The sequence below is a fragment of the Ranitomeya imitator genome, chromosome 1 (assembly GCF_032444005.1).
Source record: "Ranitomeya imitator isolate aRanImi1 chromosome 1, aRanImi1.pri, whole genome shotgun sequence".
NCBI lineage: Eukaryota > Metazoa > Chordata > Amphibia > Anura > Dendrobatidae > Ranitomeya > Ranitomeya imitator.
Genome location: NC_091282.1, coordinates 693,041,061 through 693,056,961, shown reverse-complemented (window position 1 = coordinate 693,056,961; position 15,901 = coordinate 693,041,061). Strand labels below are relative to the sequence as shown.

General features: G+C 42.0%; 1 protein-coding gene across 5 annotated transcripts in view; it reads right to left on the bottom strand.

Moving 5' to 3' along the window:
* NPAS3 (neuronal PAS domain protein 3) overlaps positions 1-15,901 on the bottom strand; it is a 628,831-nt gene that overhangs the window by 139,791 nt on the left and 473,139 nt on the right. For 3 of the 5 annotated variants that reach the window (XM_069730521.1, XM_069730532.1, XM_069730528.1), the window contains one exon: positions 4,223-4,312. The exons of the other annotated variants lie outside the window; for them this stretch is intronic. In XM_069730521.1, coding sequence (XP_069586622.1) covers positions 4,223-4,312 — 90 coding nt within the window. The remainder of the gene's footprint in view (positions 1-4,222; positions 4,313-15,901) is intronic. 5 annotated transcript variants of the gene reach the window in all.

The window sequence follows — 15,901 nt, the reverse complement described above, 5'->3', positions numbered from 1 at the left end:
AAACGATGCGTTAGTTGAACAATGGATTGGTTGAACGATGGGTTGGCAGAATGATGGATTGGCTGAATGATGGGTGGGCTAAACGATGGGTCGGTTGATCAATGGATTGGTTGAACAATGGGTTGGCTAAACGATGGGTCGGCTGAACAATGGGTCGGCTGAACGATGGGTAGGTTGAATGATGGGTCAGCTGAGCGATGGGTCGGCTGAACGATGGGTCGGCTGAACAATGGTTCAGCCAATTTGTTCAGCTGGCAGAAATGTTGGTCTTCTCTCCCATGTTTTCTATGAGAGAGCTGCTGCCAGACATCTCTAATGCAGCTTATCTCAGAGAACAATAGGATCAGAAGTTGAAAATCAGACATGCTGTATCCATAACTTCTCTGACAATCATCTGTCTGGGGTCCCCATACATATTAGAATGTTGGGCGAATCCGTCGGTATCAGTGGGCTCAGACAACATTACCACCATATGCATTGGGGCGTAAGTCTTAAAATCCTGCAGATTTAGCTTATTGATTCAGTCTGTTTGATAAATCTGGAGCACCTTTAGACTGTCTCGTGGAAGAGGGGATTCATCAAGACAGCCATTTTCTACAGCTGTAAGCTGTGCCAAAATTACTAAGAGGAGTTCAGCTCTTAATGAACTTTGTGCAGTTTTGGCTCCTTACACACTAGAGACAAAAACTGTACTCCAGTCATAGACTTTGTACCTTTCTGCTATAATTTATTACTACTTTTGTGGCTTAAAATATAGTGAATCTGACAGTGCTAGTTCACGAACCATCTGCTACTGATTGTCCCTTTTTAAAAATTTGGCAAACTTTTTGGTAAAAAAAGAATAAATTTGCAACTATTGTACGTGTTGCAACTTTTAATTTTTGGCATAAAATGCTTAACGAATAATCTACTAATTTTAGATCACCTTTTAGTTCGCTTTGGTGCCACAAACATCAAAAATCTTAGTATATTCTTGGCACACAGCCTTGCATGTTAAGCCACACACCCTTTTAGCTGAGATACATGGCATATTGTCAAGTAAGGTGGAGGAAGTGTCTCAAACAAAATAAATCTGGTGCAGCCATGAAAGACACTTTTTGGCGCAAAGTTTCGCTCAGTTAAAGGGAACCTGTCACCCCCCCTCAGGCGTTTGTAACTAAAAGAGCCACCTTGTGCAGCACAAATGCTGCATTCTGACAAGGTGACTCTTTTAGTTATGATGCCTGCACACGCTGAAATAAACGTTTATAAAATGTGCCCCCTCATACCCTGAAATCGTCCCAGGGGCAAGGTCTTTCCCCCCTAATCAGACGCAGCACAACCGTCACTCTGGGCCTGTGTGCGCCGCCTCCTCTTGCAGCATTATGGCCCCTGCGCATTAAATTTTTTTTTCGGGCGTGCGCAGTTGCGCTGCCCTTTGTACGCCGGGGACGATAATGCAGCAAGAGGAGGCGGCGCCCGGTGCGCCCAGGCCCGGAGCGACGGCTGTGCTGCGTCTGATTAAGAAGGAAAGACCCGCCCCCGGGATGATTTCAGGGTATGAGGGGCATATTTTAAAAGTGTTTATTTCAGCATGTGCAGGGAGCATAACTAAAAGAGCCACCTTGTCAGAATGCAGCATTTGTGCTGCACAAGGTGGCTCTTTTAGTTACAAACACATGAGGGGGGTAACAGGTTCCCTTTAAGTTTGACAAATCAACCCCAAATATGTTTCAGATTTTCAGTAGTGAAAAATTAAAGATAAAAATGCACACAGATACATGTAGAGTACATGGTTCTGGGTCCAAATTCCACCAAGGACAACATCTGCAAGGAGTCTGTATGTTCTCCCTGTGTTTGCGTGGGTTTCCTCCAGGTTCTCCAGTTTCCATCCACATTCCAATAGGGAATCTAGATTGTGAGCCCCAATAGGGGCAGTGATGATGATGTGGTATGTGATGGCGCTATATACGTCAGAAGAATAAATAATATAATTATTGCTGGAATATGTTCTGCTCTCTATCACATTACTAACCTCCGATAGGACACCAGGGACACTTTGCTGCTCTTCATCACATTATTAGGTTATAACCAATCCATCATCACATTGCTGGATTATAATCTGCTCATTGCGGGATTATACAATATCATATTGCTCATCTGACTGGTCATTGCAGCTTCACTTTCATAGAATATTAAAAATGATTTACAACATGTTTTTGGATGTAAAAATAAAAGTATTCTTTAATAAATAGCAGTAATCTATGAAAAATATACAAAAGTGTGTGGCCATTGGTGATGGGTCAATACATGCATTGCCCTTTAAGACACCAGCAGTACTGAGCAGCACCATCTCTGCAGAAGCTTGATATAATTCATATAGCTGGACTATAGGTGCATTACCTTACAGGACTCTGCCTTACCTTATAGCTGCAGCATACTAAGAAGATCATTACTACTCGTACATTACTGTGCACACAAACCATAGTTGTGTACGTGGCAGACTGTTCCGCACAACCTAATTGAGACTGTTCTCAGATTTCCTCGGAGCAATGCTCTGGAGCGCTCCATAGTGTGTCAATGCATTAGCGTTAATGGAAAAACAGCAAATGGCAATTATGTAAAATGACAATACAAGTAGACAGAAGGGACTAAAAAAAAAAATCAAAAATCTTCCAAATATTTTCCTGCACTCAGTATTGGAGAATGAATGCTTGCTCTTGCGTGAAGTGTCATGGAAGATAAGCAGGTGGGACTTTGGAGCCCATTTTTCTTATTTCAGGGCTATTAAAATGCATCACAGATATTTCTCTACCCGATCTTATTTAATGGGATAGGTAAGCAGACAGCAGTGACAGTGTCAGATCCCACGGCACACGGATTCGCCAGGAACAGCCGATAATAGGACACCGGGGACACACTGCTGCCCTCTCCAAGGTCACATCAGGCAAAGAGCAAGAACCCACTGAGACAAGGCGAGCGGTGCATTAATATGGGGTGATGCCCACCGCTTTACCCTGAATCGGCTCATCAATATGCGATAATCACACATACACATCAGTAATGAACTCCACAGAGGGTGGGAGTAGACAAGTGCCATCGCCATCTAGGTGGTCAGCACATCTTGCCCAGGCACCATCATATACATGTGAATGCTACGCGAAAAAAAAACCAACATTTTCTCAATAAAGTAAAATAATATTTTTTTTTTTATTATTTCCATAGCTCAAGAAAGTCAACTTGAAACTTGGCCATGTGGAAAGAGAAGGTGCATATGGTACAGAAAGAGGTAATAAATGTGACAAAAGGGGCATGCTTAAAACACGGAGGAGACATAGAAGTAGCACATGGAGGTGTTACATACAACAAGGAGCCATTTTCTGGACTGAATATGGATAAAACATGGTGAAACATTTGACTACTGATCATCTTCTAGTAGTAATCATACCCTGTGAGGACCTAAGCAGTGAGATATCGCTACTGGCACTATGCCGTAGTAATATAGTGATGGATGAACGGGACACTGCTATATGGAGACTACTGTGGCATGTACATAGGAATACTAGGCAGCACGTGGACAAAACACCAACGGGGATTGTGGAGTTGTTTGTATAGCACTACAATGTGTTCCATACCGTATGGACAGTAGAGGACACGTGCAGACATTTTCTCTATGTTCAACAGAAAAATATAATAAAATCCCTTAATAATAAGACAGAAGTAATTGAATCGTGCTCCCTCCTATTATCTTTTTCTGATCCATAGTTCAAAATATGAATATTCATCCTAGGAGCTCCCCATAGTAAAACAAAGGTTAGAAAACTCTACCCCAGACATTGTTGGCATCACTGCCTCAATACTTAATGAACTGATAAGCTGCCGTCTCATCAATATTCATGAAGCCCACAAAATGTATACCTCCGCTCGGCATAGGTGACCGATGCGTACTTGTAGATTCTGGTAAGTGAATAGGACTCTATTATTTATGCCGACAATCACCTTTTGCTTTTTTTGCAAACTGCCCAATAATAATAGTGAGAAAAAAATAAAATATAGCTAACTATTAAATGTTTATTTAACGCCCAAAATATATTGACATTTGACAATTTCCCATTTTAATACACTTGGTAACGCGAAGATTTCATACGCACTTGCCATTTTTTCAAGAAAAAAAAAATACATATGCATATGACAGATAAATGATGATGCTCCAAGTGTGAAGAGACAGATGAGGGACACTCACCTGAGACAAGCCAAGGTAGATGGACACAGTCTCCGAAATGTACAAAAATTTTCCCTCCTGGTTTAGTGCAAATACAAATCCGTCCAGAGACTGCGGGGAAAAGAACAAGAGACAGTCACAAACGGAGAGGAAGGGAGGAAAACAGGCAGGAAAACAGGAAGGAGACAGCCGAAAAGGGGGAAAGGGGAAGTGTGGTACACAAGAGGAAAGCACAGCTATACATAAAGTGATAGACAATGTACACTGGAAAAGCAAAGACAGTAATACGTAGACAAATGCATAAAACCCTGGAGTTGAAAAATGAGATATTAGAAAGTTCTGCGCATCATCAGAAGAGGGAGCACGAGCAGAAAAAAGGCACACACCTCCAGCACAAATTTGCGCCCCAGAGTCAGATCCTGGGGCGAAACGAGCACCCAACAAGAAAGGGAAAATAATGTATTCCTCCAGAATTAAAAATATCACCAATAAATAAGACAACCATGACAGCTCCTATACGGTTGGTTATTAGTGATGAGCGAATATACTCGTTACTCGAGATTTCTCGAGCACGCTCGGGTCCTCCGAGTATTTTTTAGTGCTCGGAGATTTAGTTTTCATCGCCGCAGCTGAATGATTTACATCTGTTAGCCAGCATAAGTACATGTGGGGGTTGCCTGGTTGCTAGGGAATTCCCAAATGTAATCAAGCTGGCTAACAGATGTACCGTAAATCATTCAGCTGCGGCAAGAAAAAGTAAACCTCCGAGCACTAAAAAATACTCGGAGGACCCCCGAGCGTGCTCGAGAAATCTCGAGTAACGAGTATATTCGCTCCTCACTATTGGTTATCCATGTTTGTAGGGCTGGAATTCCATTTATCATTTCTTTTTCATTTTAAAGAAGCACTTCCAACAAAGTTTATATCCTCTAGCATTGTGTACTTACAAATGCTCATTTTGCCCAGATAATTCTTCTCTTTTCCATTAGGTCTATGACATCATGTGATTAAAAACAGACTATCTGGATCCTTCTAAGCTCTATATAGGAACAAGAAATCTCTTGCCCCTGTATGAGTCATTTCCCTCTTCAACTCCTGATCCAGCTGATCTCACTCCGGTGATGACTCATGCAGGAAAAATTGACCTCCTGTTCCTACATGGAGCTTAGAAGGATTCAGCTAGTCAGTTATTAATTACTGTATGTTATGTCATAGACCTAATGGAAAAAGAGAATAATTAACTGGGTAGAAAGACAAAATGAGCAATTGTAGGTACACAGTGCTATATAATATGATGATTGCAATATATTAAAAGGATAAATACAATTTTTGATGGGAGGAGTTCTTCTTTAAGTTGAATCCAAACACAACTGGTGCCAAAATTTGTTCTAGGCCTAATCCAGCACAACAACTAATTCACCAGGGGAATGAGGACATCCCGTGGAAAACTATGGGCTCAGTACTGACACAAGTTGGAAGAGACAACACAAGGTGAAAACAAGCACTGAGGTGTAAACAGGAAATCTATCTAGTGGTCTGTGACAAGGCCGCCTGTTTCCACAATGACGAATAAGTAGGCAAATTTGCCATTTTGAAACCTAAAAAGCTAAATGACTAACCCTCTAGATGTCCTAATGGAGGAATAGAATTTAACAAAAGAGATCTCTGGCCATGACCAGACAGTGATATTCTACAATACCGTAACACATTACGTTGTGTAGTGTTCATAAGGTGCAAATTTGGGTTGATGTAGCCATTCAAAATTGCCCAATGGGCCTTTAGGAACCTACCACAGGAACACACTGAGGCAACCACTACGGTGGATTCACTACTGGGACAGGATCATGTTCTTCTGAGTGAAAGACATCAGTTTAGACAAGAAAAAAATGAGACTTTTGGTGGACTTTGAAAAGGTTTCTGACAGATCGTCTCTGTTATACTGTTTAAAAAAAAAAGCAATGCCTAGATACAAAATTGGTCAGAAGATAACATTGACTGTCAAAACACAGAAAATTATAGAATTACAGTGAAGTAAAATTAACCTTAAATATTTGAGAGTATATTGGAGTATCTAAGCTCGGGTGTACTTAAAATTCTGGGATGGGGTATAGGGAGTCTGCAGTACTAAGAAACCCTCGTGATTGTTGTGAATTTTTTATTCATTTAGACCGGTGTATGCCAGTAAGTAAGTTTGGGGTATGCCATGTTCTCAGTATTGGGACAGCCGCTCAACATTGGTTTTGATTGATATGCTACATGCTGATGATCGGCGCTCATTACATCTATCCTCAAGAAAGAACTGTAAAGTTTATGGAGTTATTTTACAGCTATGTGCAAATATCAAAGGCTGATACTTATCTAGCAATATCCATATCTAATTCTGCAACCTAGATAATGGGGCATTAATAAATTCTACAGGAAGACCAAAACAACATATCATTTTTTTTAATTTTTTTTATTTTTTAACAGCATGTAAAGTGGTTTGTTGAAGCCTTTTCGACTAGACTGTCGTGCCAATTCAGCTTAAAGAGAACCTGTCAGCACGACTTTGTAATGTAAAGTATTAGACCTGGCTGCAATGGCGCTGTAATACTGATTACATTGATACCTTTGGTGAAGAAATCCATTTTGTGGTTCCAATTTAGTCACCATTTGAAGTTTTCTGCTAATTAGATTTCGGTGCACAGGGGGTCTTCTCCTCCCTGTCAGTGATTCCCCGGCCCCTCCGTCTGCCACTGGTATGTAATTTCCCAATGTATCTGCCTGCCTCCGCTCTGTGATTCCCTTGCCTTTCCACCTACCTCCATTCTGTTATTCCCTGGCTTCTCCGCCTTCCTCCACTTTGTGATTCCCTTGCCCCTCCACCTGCCTCCGCTCTGTGATTCCCTTGCCTTTCCACCTACCTCCATTCTGTTATTCCCTGGCTTCTCCGCCTTCCTCCACTTTGTGATTCCCTTGCCCCTCCACCTGCCTCCGCTCTGTGATTCCCTTGCCTTTCCACCTACCTCCAGTCTGTTATTCCCCGGCTTCTCCACCTTCCTCTGCTCTGTGATTCCCTTGCCCCTCCACCTGCCTCCCCTCTGTGATTCCCTTGCCTTTCCACCTACCTCCAGGCTGTTATTCCCCGGCTTCTCCACCTTCCTCCGCTCTGTGATTCCCTTGCCCCTCCACCTGCCTCCCCTCTGTGATTCCCTTGCCTTTCCACCTACCTCCAGTCTGTTATTCCCCGGCTTCTCCACCTTCCTCCGCTCTGTGATTCCCTTGCCCCTCCACCTGCCTCCCCTCTGTGATTCTCTTGCCTTTCCACCTACCTCCAGTCTGTTATTCCCCGGCTTCTCCGCCTTCCTCCGCTCTGTGATTCCCTTGCTCCTCCACCTGCCTCTGCTCTGTGATTCCCTTGCCTTTCCACCTACCTCCCGTCTGTTATTCCCCGGCTTCTCCGCCTTCCTCCGCTCTGTGATTCCCTTGCCCCTCCACCTGTCTCCACTCTGTGATTCCCTTACTTTTCCACCTACCTCCAGTCTGTTATTCCCCCGCTTCTCCGCCTTCCTCCGCTCTGTGATTCCCTTGCCCCTCCACCTGTCTCCGTTCTGTGATTCCCTTACCTTTCCACCTACCTCCAGTCTGTTATTCCCCGGCTTCTCCGCCTTCTTCCGCTCTGTGATTCCCTTGCCCCTCCACCTGCCTCTGCTCTGTGATTCCCTTACCTTTCCACCTACCTCCAGTCTGTTATTCCCCGGCTTCTCCGCCTTCTTCCGCTCTGTGATTCCCTTGCCCCTCCACCTGCCTCTGCTCTGTGATTCCCTTACCTTTCCACCTACCTCCAGTCTGTTATTCCCCGGCTTCTCCACCTTCCTCCGCTCTGTGATTCCCTTGCCCCTCAGCCTTCCTCCGCTCTGTGATTCCCCAGCCAATCCGCCTGCCTCCGCTCTGTGATTCCCTGCCCCTCCACCTGCCTCCTCCAAAAATCATCCCACTTTTCTAGATCCATCCATCCATCTACCATGAGCAGGGAGGAAGTAAAGTGCTAGAGTAATTCAAGTATTATTCTGCCCCATACTAAAATGAATGTCTGCTGCCTGCAAGTGAACAATGCTACTAAACAGCATACAGCGGAATTGACTAGTTAATTAATTCTATTAGCTTGAATTTGTACTCTCAATTGCATGTCCAATGAAAACAAAACTACCCAGGAATGGAATCTTTATATATATATTGTAATTTTAAAATACTTTTTTTCCAATGTAAATTTTCCTGTGCTAGACAGACATTTTTCTACTTCTGCATTTGAACATAACAAGAAAATTTTTTTTTGTTTTCAATGCTAGTCCACTTCACAAAGTAATCAAGGTCAACTGCGACTGGCATGAATATGCTGATGAAATGCACCATTTATCATTCATGCATATTTTCAATTCTACTTGCAATCATTTTCACCAGCACAGGTATTATTTACGATTTGGTCTGAAACGTTGAGGTGTAGCATTAACGCTTCCAAAGTTGTCACATCCACACACATTTGTCTTTGTCATAGTATTCAAAGATCGTCCACAGAAAAATTATCGAAAAATAGATAAGGTCGCTCTAACTGTTGTTGGTGCTCAGAAGAAAGACTCTGTCATCAAATAGCAAAAAAATACTTTGGCACATAAGTGATTAGAGCAGGTAGAATCTTGGTGTATAATTTTATTATAATCCAACCCTTGCCAAACAGAAAAAAAAATTATTTCGGCAGTATAAGGCCTCCGTTAGGGTAAATCTGAATGTGGAGTGGCCAGAAGAGCAGAGTGATGCAGAACTAGCCAAGTCATCACTCGGATCTTCCGACCACCCCAACTTGCAGATATAAATCGACAAATGTCTTTTATGGTCGAAACGTTAGTTTTTTTCTGTTCTGAATGGGCCGGATTATAATAAAACTATACAACAAGATTCTACCTATTACTTGTGTGCCAAAGTAATTTTTACTATAGGAAAATTATCTACAGAAAAGTGTCACATGTGGTACCGAATTCTTTGATCTTAATCCTTACATTCCATGGGGTGAACCTTCACAAATGGCAATCCAAAAATGTCTCTTTTCACAGAAATACATTTCTACCGGTGTCTTAGAAGGCCCCAATCCAAACAATTGTCCATCCATTTCTTTATGGCACCAGTGGATGAGCTCTATAGGAATGTAATGTATATGACATGTAGGCAAGGTGGAGGTTGAGGACCAATACTTACAAAAGGTGACAGCTAATAAATTGTTACAGGACTTATATGTGCCACCTTGTGGCTGCCATACATGTCTAACCCAATTCTTCAACATTCCACGTACACCAGTAACGGTAACTATGAGAAGTACAATGGATTTGTGTGTTACAGACTGTTACTTTGGTTAATCAGCTGTTGCTATACAAGCGGCTTAAGCTGCAAGAAGATTGTCTGCATATATGTGAGTGCTAAAGTGAATGCAAAAATATCTGCACAGAATGGAGAGATCAAGGAGCAAAGGATGTCAAGAGTCACCTAAGAAAGCAGAGACTAGCATGGAGAGATTAACAGATATTAATAAAAAAAAAGGAGAATAAAATGAAAAGAATAGCAGAAAGAGATAGGAGTGACAGCAGCAACTACAAAACAATGGGACAGAGACAAGAAAGGATGATCAGAACTTGTAAAGACTGAGCCAAGATGTGTCACATGATGTCTTCAGAGCTAAAACAGTGCACAGGGTCCCCTGCCAGAGTGAAATAAGAGGTAGAGAGAGAATTGGCAAGGGATAGGCAGAAACAGAGGGAGGGAATGGCGGAATGAGGCAGAGAGAGGGAGGGAGGACAGGCCTCTCTCCTCAGGTTATGAATGAATGAGCACTGTTGTTTTTTCATCTCAGCGTGCAAGGATTTAATTAAGTGATAACAGTCACCTTGGGTGGCTGTACTGACCAGTAATGTGTAGGTAAGCAGCAGACAGGGGGAGAGGCAGCCTTAATCTATCTGCGGACGGGAGAAAGGGGCAGCATGGGGGGCAGGAAGCTATTTGGCAATTTTTTTCTTTCATCGCTGATAAAATCAGCATTAAAATAAAAGCAAGAGAATGGTAAAAAAACAACAAAAGAGAATGTTACAAAAGTATATAAGTTATCCAGAAAAGGAAACAACATGACACTATTGTTCTAAAGGAAACAGTAGAGGTGTTCTAAGACCTGCACAGAACAGCTGTGCGATACCGGGGCTGCTGAATCATTTCAGCAGCACTCAGAACCCTCCCAGGTCCTTTTTCCAAGATAGATGCTCTGGATGCTCAGTTTAACCAGCACAATACTCTGCTGACATGATCTCTAAAAGGCCTAAAGTTAAAGATGACACATTTCCTTTGTATTTTAGGCAAAAAAATATTTTCACATTTTAAAAATTCCAAAAAAGGAGAATTGGCTGATGCTATAGTTTGGGCACCCTTGGAGATTTGTGTGCACAGATACCTCTGACCAAAGTTTCAGACCTTAATTAGCCTGTTAGCGTTATGGCTCGTTCACTATCATCGTATGAAAAGGCCCGGTGATGCAAATTTCCCAGCTTTATAAAAACCCAGCCTTCTCTAACCTTGCACCAGAAAACAGGAGCCATGGGTTCTTCTAAGCAGCTGCCTAGCACAGAAAATGAAAATGGTGGAGGCCCACAAAGCAGGAGAAGGCTGTGAGAAGACAGCAAAGTGTTTTCAAGTTGTCCTTTACTCATTTCTAAATGCAATTAACAAATGGCAGGAACAGTAGAGATCAAGATAAGGTCTGAAAGACCAAGCATTATTTTAGTGAGAGATGCTCATAGGATTGCTAGAGAGGCAAATCAGAACCCCTGCTTGACTGCAAAAGATCTTCAGAAAGATTTAGCAGATTCAGGAGTTGTGGTACATTGTTCTACTGTTCAGAGACACCTGAACAAATATGGTGTTCATGGAAGAGTCATCAGAAGAAAACCTCTCCTGCGTCCTCACCATAAAATTTGGAGTCAGAAGTATGCAAAACAACATCTAAACAAGCCTGATGCATTTTGAAAACAAGTCCTGTGGACTGATGAGGTTAAAATAGAACTCTTTGGCCACAAAGATCAAAGGTACGTGTGGAAAAAAAAGGGCACAGAATTCCAGGAAAAGAACATTTCGCCAACAATTAAACATGGGGATGGATCAATCATGCCTTGGGGTTGTGTTGCAGCCAATGGCACGGGGAACATTTCACGGGTAGAGGGAAGAATGGATTCAATGAAATTTCAACAAACTCTTGATGCAAACATAACAGCATCTGTAAAAAAGCTGAAGTTGAAAAGAGTATGGCTTCTACAAATGAACAATAATCTAAACACATGTCAAAAACTACAATAGACGTCCTCAAAAAGTGCAAGCTGAAGGTTTTACAATAGCCCTCACAGTCCCCTGATCTGAACACCATTGAAAATCTGTGGCTAGACCTCAAAATAGCAGTACATGCATAGGCGACCCAGGAATCTCACAGAACTGGAAGAATTTTTCAAGGAAGAAGGGATGAAAATGCCTCAAACAAGAATTGAAAGACTTTTTTTTGCCTAAAATACGAAGGAAACGTGTCATCTTTAACTTTAGGCCTTTTAGACATCATTTCAGTTTTAACTTGCTTAACTGTTCACAATAACAGTAATTTTGACCACGGGTGCCCAAACTTTTACATTCCACTGTATGTGTATAAATTTATATATATTTACATACACAAACATACACTTTTCAACATTGAAATGACGGAAAAGTCGTGGAATTTGGAAATCTCAGGATCTACAGACATGTTAGTGATATGATGGAAAATTGGAAACACACAGAAATCTCCGCCCTTACAGCCTTGGATGCTATCAATGAGGTTATTAATAGTTGCGGGATGTTCTGCTGTGCTGAATGCACTTGGATGTGCAAATCATCTATTCTCATAGAATGTCATTGCTCTTGGCAGCACATGTTGTGTTTACACAGTACGATATGATGTCGAGATTGTTGATTTGTACGCAAGCTTAAATTTAATTTGACCTGACGAACAAGCATTTTAATTGGCAGATCGCTTACACTGCCATATTATCATGAAACAAGGATTCCTAGAGTTCCACAAAAAATGTCAAGAGTAAATACACATTAACATACAAATAAGAGAAGTATGAGAAATTACGGTAATACAATGTATTATCACCCTCTCAATAGAAAGAGCTGTAAGATCACATTGTACTAGGAGTAGAAATCCACATGTATCGCTGTGTATTACAGCTTCATCAGGGGTCACTCTCCTAACTCAGTATTCAAAATGTATATCCTGAACACTTGGTATAATACAATAAGCAATCATTATGAAGCACTTGAATGGCCGTACGGGGTGCAGATAGTACGTTGTTCCACTGCGGCATGCTAGCACAATTCCCCAGTCTTCGTGGTGGCGGCCTCCTGGCTACACAAGCACTGTAGCCATTTCCAAAGGCCAGACCCAAACAATAACAAAGTGGTGGCATATTCTAACAAAATGTCATCACTAAGTGAGATGAGAAGATCTCTTTAAAAACAAAAACCCTGGTTCAAAATAATATTTGATAAATGCTTATAATTAAAGTACTGGAGAATTTACCATTTGTCTTTTTCTGAAAATTTTCCTCCAATTTCTATGTTTTTTAATTAAATTTCAGCGACTGCTAGTTTGTTTTCATGGAAAAATCGACCACAATTTATCATGATTTAAGGTGTCTCAAAAAGTGAAATTTCAATAAAAGTATACAGACGTTTGATATACACCACACGTCTTTTAGATTGTAAGAGACCATTTTATATTTTAAAAAAAAGGCAAAGTAATTTAAAAAAGAAGTCAATTATATAAATGAAATAGTGAGACACCAAGAACAATCCATAGACTGGATCTAATTCCATTTCTGTTTATTCTAGGATCAGTCCGTTAATTCTCCTGGCCTCTCTCCCTGCACTCTAGTCTATGGCATTTACCGGCAATTGCTATATATCTACCATTCTACATGCTTTATGATGTCTAAATTTACAGCCATCATTCAATAAAGTATAACTCTCAGCGATACAGCTCTGCTCGGTGTCCCGTCCGCTTTATCCAATCATCCATCACACAGGATTTCACAACTGCTCTCATGGAAACTTCAGTTCTCCCAGAGATGCTCCTGGTGCTGATGCTGTAGAGAGGGCGCGGAGGTTAGAAGAGAGGGGGTAAGGGCAGCGCAGGGCAGGGGGCGAGACAGCTCCGCAGAGAATCCACACAGGATCCGGCCTATGTGTAGTAATTATGCTAATTGCATGGATGCCCTTGCTCATTTTTTGCCGAGCAGCTGAAGATAAATAAAGGGAAATTGCCCCGCACACGGAGCGGTGCAGGAGGAATGCTAAGCAGCTCTGTTTGTTGTCTGATTATAGGTCTGTTTACACTAAATTCCAGAGGTAATTGCTGATTTTGATTGCACGCTTATTTGTGCGCCTTTACAGCCGGGGGGGACACAGGGGTCTGTCTGCCTTTATAATTAAACCGTTTTGTGACATGGGCGGAGAATGGGCAAGGCTTTGGTGTCATCGAGATTAGTCTAGTTTCGTAGAAATAACAGCAACGCTTCAAATGACTGGGCAGAGGATGCAAAGAACAGGCTCTCAGTAGCTCAGAATAGCTGTGCACCAATAATTCTTTTTTTGGACCATCATTTTGCTTCTTAACCTAAAAGGAATTATCTGATTTAATAACTGTACTTGTGCCCTTATGAAAAGAGATAGCCACCTGAAAAAGAATAGAGGGGTACGTGGGCCCTAAGGCCAAGACCATTCTAAATCAACAAACAAAGACACAAATGTTTAAAATATCCACCTGATAAGCACTAGGTAGTCCTAACTTCTGGGTCTATCTTGCTGCAGAGGTTGGCACACTAAGGGAGAAGACAAATGGCGTCCCCGCTCATCAACGGCTGTTAGTGCAAATCCCTGTGTCTCCCTATTCTTGGGTTCAAGGACAATGATATAAACAGTCATCACATCAGAATCACTACCAGGGTAGTCGGTAGATAATGAATTCCTCACAATTCTAGTTACAACAGCATATATTGCAAGTGGTTCATCAGGAGGCCAGATAGTCAGGATAAATAGACGTGAAGGTAGATAGAGGATCCAAAATGTTGTGATGTCAACTATGCCCTTTCGTCTTATATACCCCATTTAGGATTGAAAAAGAGCCAGGTTTCCGGCAATACATTAAGATCAGTATATTAACATTTCCATCTGGTCTACATTGGATATAGTGCGCATGTATAGATGATACTGTCGACAGGAACACACGTTGTTACCAAACAATCGGCTGACGCATGTACGAGTTTGCGGCACACTATCGGTATTGTGCTCAACACTGGAACACATCTTCATTTTGCGACATCCACTGTCAAACCTATTTGCATTCCAAGCTGAAACGCATCCTTTTAATATGTGCCCTGATATTTCGCACCCAAAGTGCTCCTTCATGACTAACATGTCATATAGGTAAGGAAGCATATACAGTGAGGCAAAAAAGTATTTAGTCAGTCAGCAATAGTGCAAGTTCCACCACTTAAAAAGATGAGAGGCGTCTGTAATTTACATCATAGGTAGACCTCAACTATGGGAGACAAACTGAGAAAAAAAAATCCAGAAAATCACATTGTCTGTTGTTTTATCATTTTTTTTGCATATTATGGTGGAAAATAAGTATTTGGTCAGAAACAAACAATCAAGATTTCTGGCTCTCACAGACCTGTAACTTCTTCTTTAAGAGTCTCCTCTTTCCTCCACTCATTACCTGTAGTAATGGCACCTGTTTAAACTTGTTATCAGTATAACAAGACACCTGTGCACACCCTCAAACAGTCTCACTCCAAACTCCACTATGGTGAAGACCAAAGAGCTGTCAAAGGACACCAGAAACAAAATTGTAGCCCTGCACCAGGCTGGGAAGACTGAATCTGCAATAGCCAACCAACTTGGAGTGAAGAAATCAACAGTGGGAGCAATAATTAGAAAATGGAAGACATACAAGACCACTGATAATCTCCCTCGATCTGGGGCTCCACGCAAAATCCCACCCCGTGGGGTCAGAATGATCACAAGAATGGTGAGCAAAAATCCCAGAACCACGCGGGGGACCTAGTGAATGAACTGCAGAGAGCTGGGACCAATGTAACAAGGCCTACCATAAGTAACACACTACGCCACCATGGACTCAGATCCTGCAGTGCCAGACATGTCCCACTGCTTAAGCCAGTACATGTCCGGGCCCGTCTGAAGTTTGCTAGAGAGCATTTGGATGATCCAGAGGAGTTTTGGGAGAATGTCCTATGGTCTGATGAAACCAAACTGGAACTGTTTGGTAGAAACACAACTTGTCGTATTTGGAGGAAAAAGAATACTGAGTTGCATCCATCAAACACCATACCTACTGTAAAGCATGGTGGTGGAAACATCATGCTTTGGGGCTGTTTCTCTGCAAAGGGGCCAGGACGACTGATCCGGGTACATGAAAGAATGAATGGGGCCATGTATCGTGAGATTTTGAGTGCAAACCTCCTTCCATCAGCAAGGGCATTGAAGATGAAACGTGGCTTGGTCTTTCAACATGACAATGATCCAAAGCACACCGCCAGGGCAACGAAGGAGTGGCTTTGTAAGAAGCATTTCAAGGTCCTG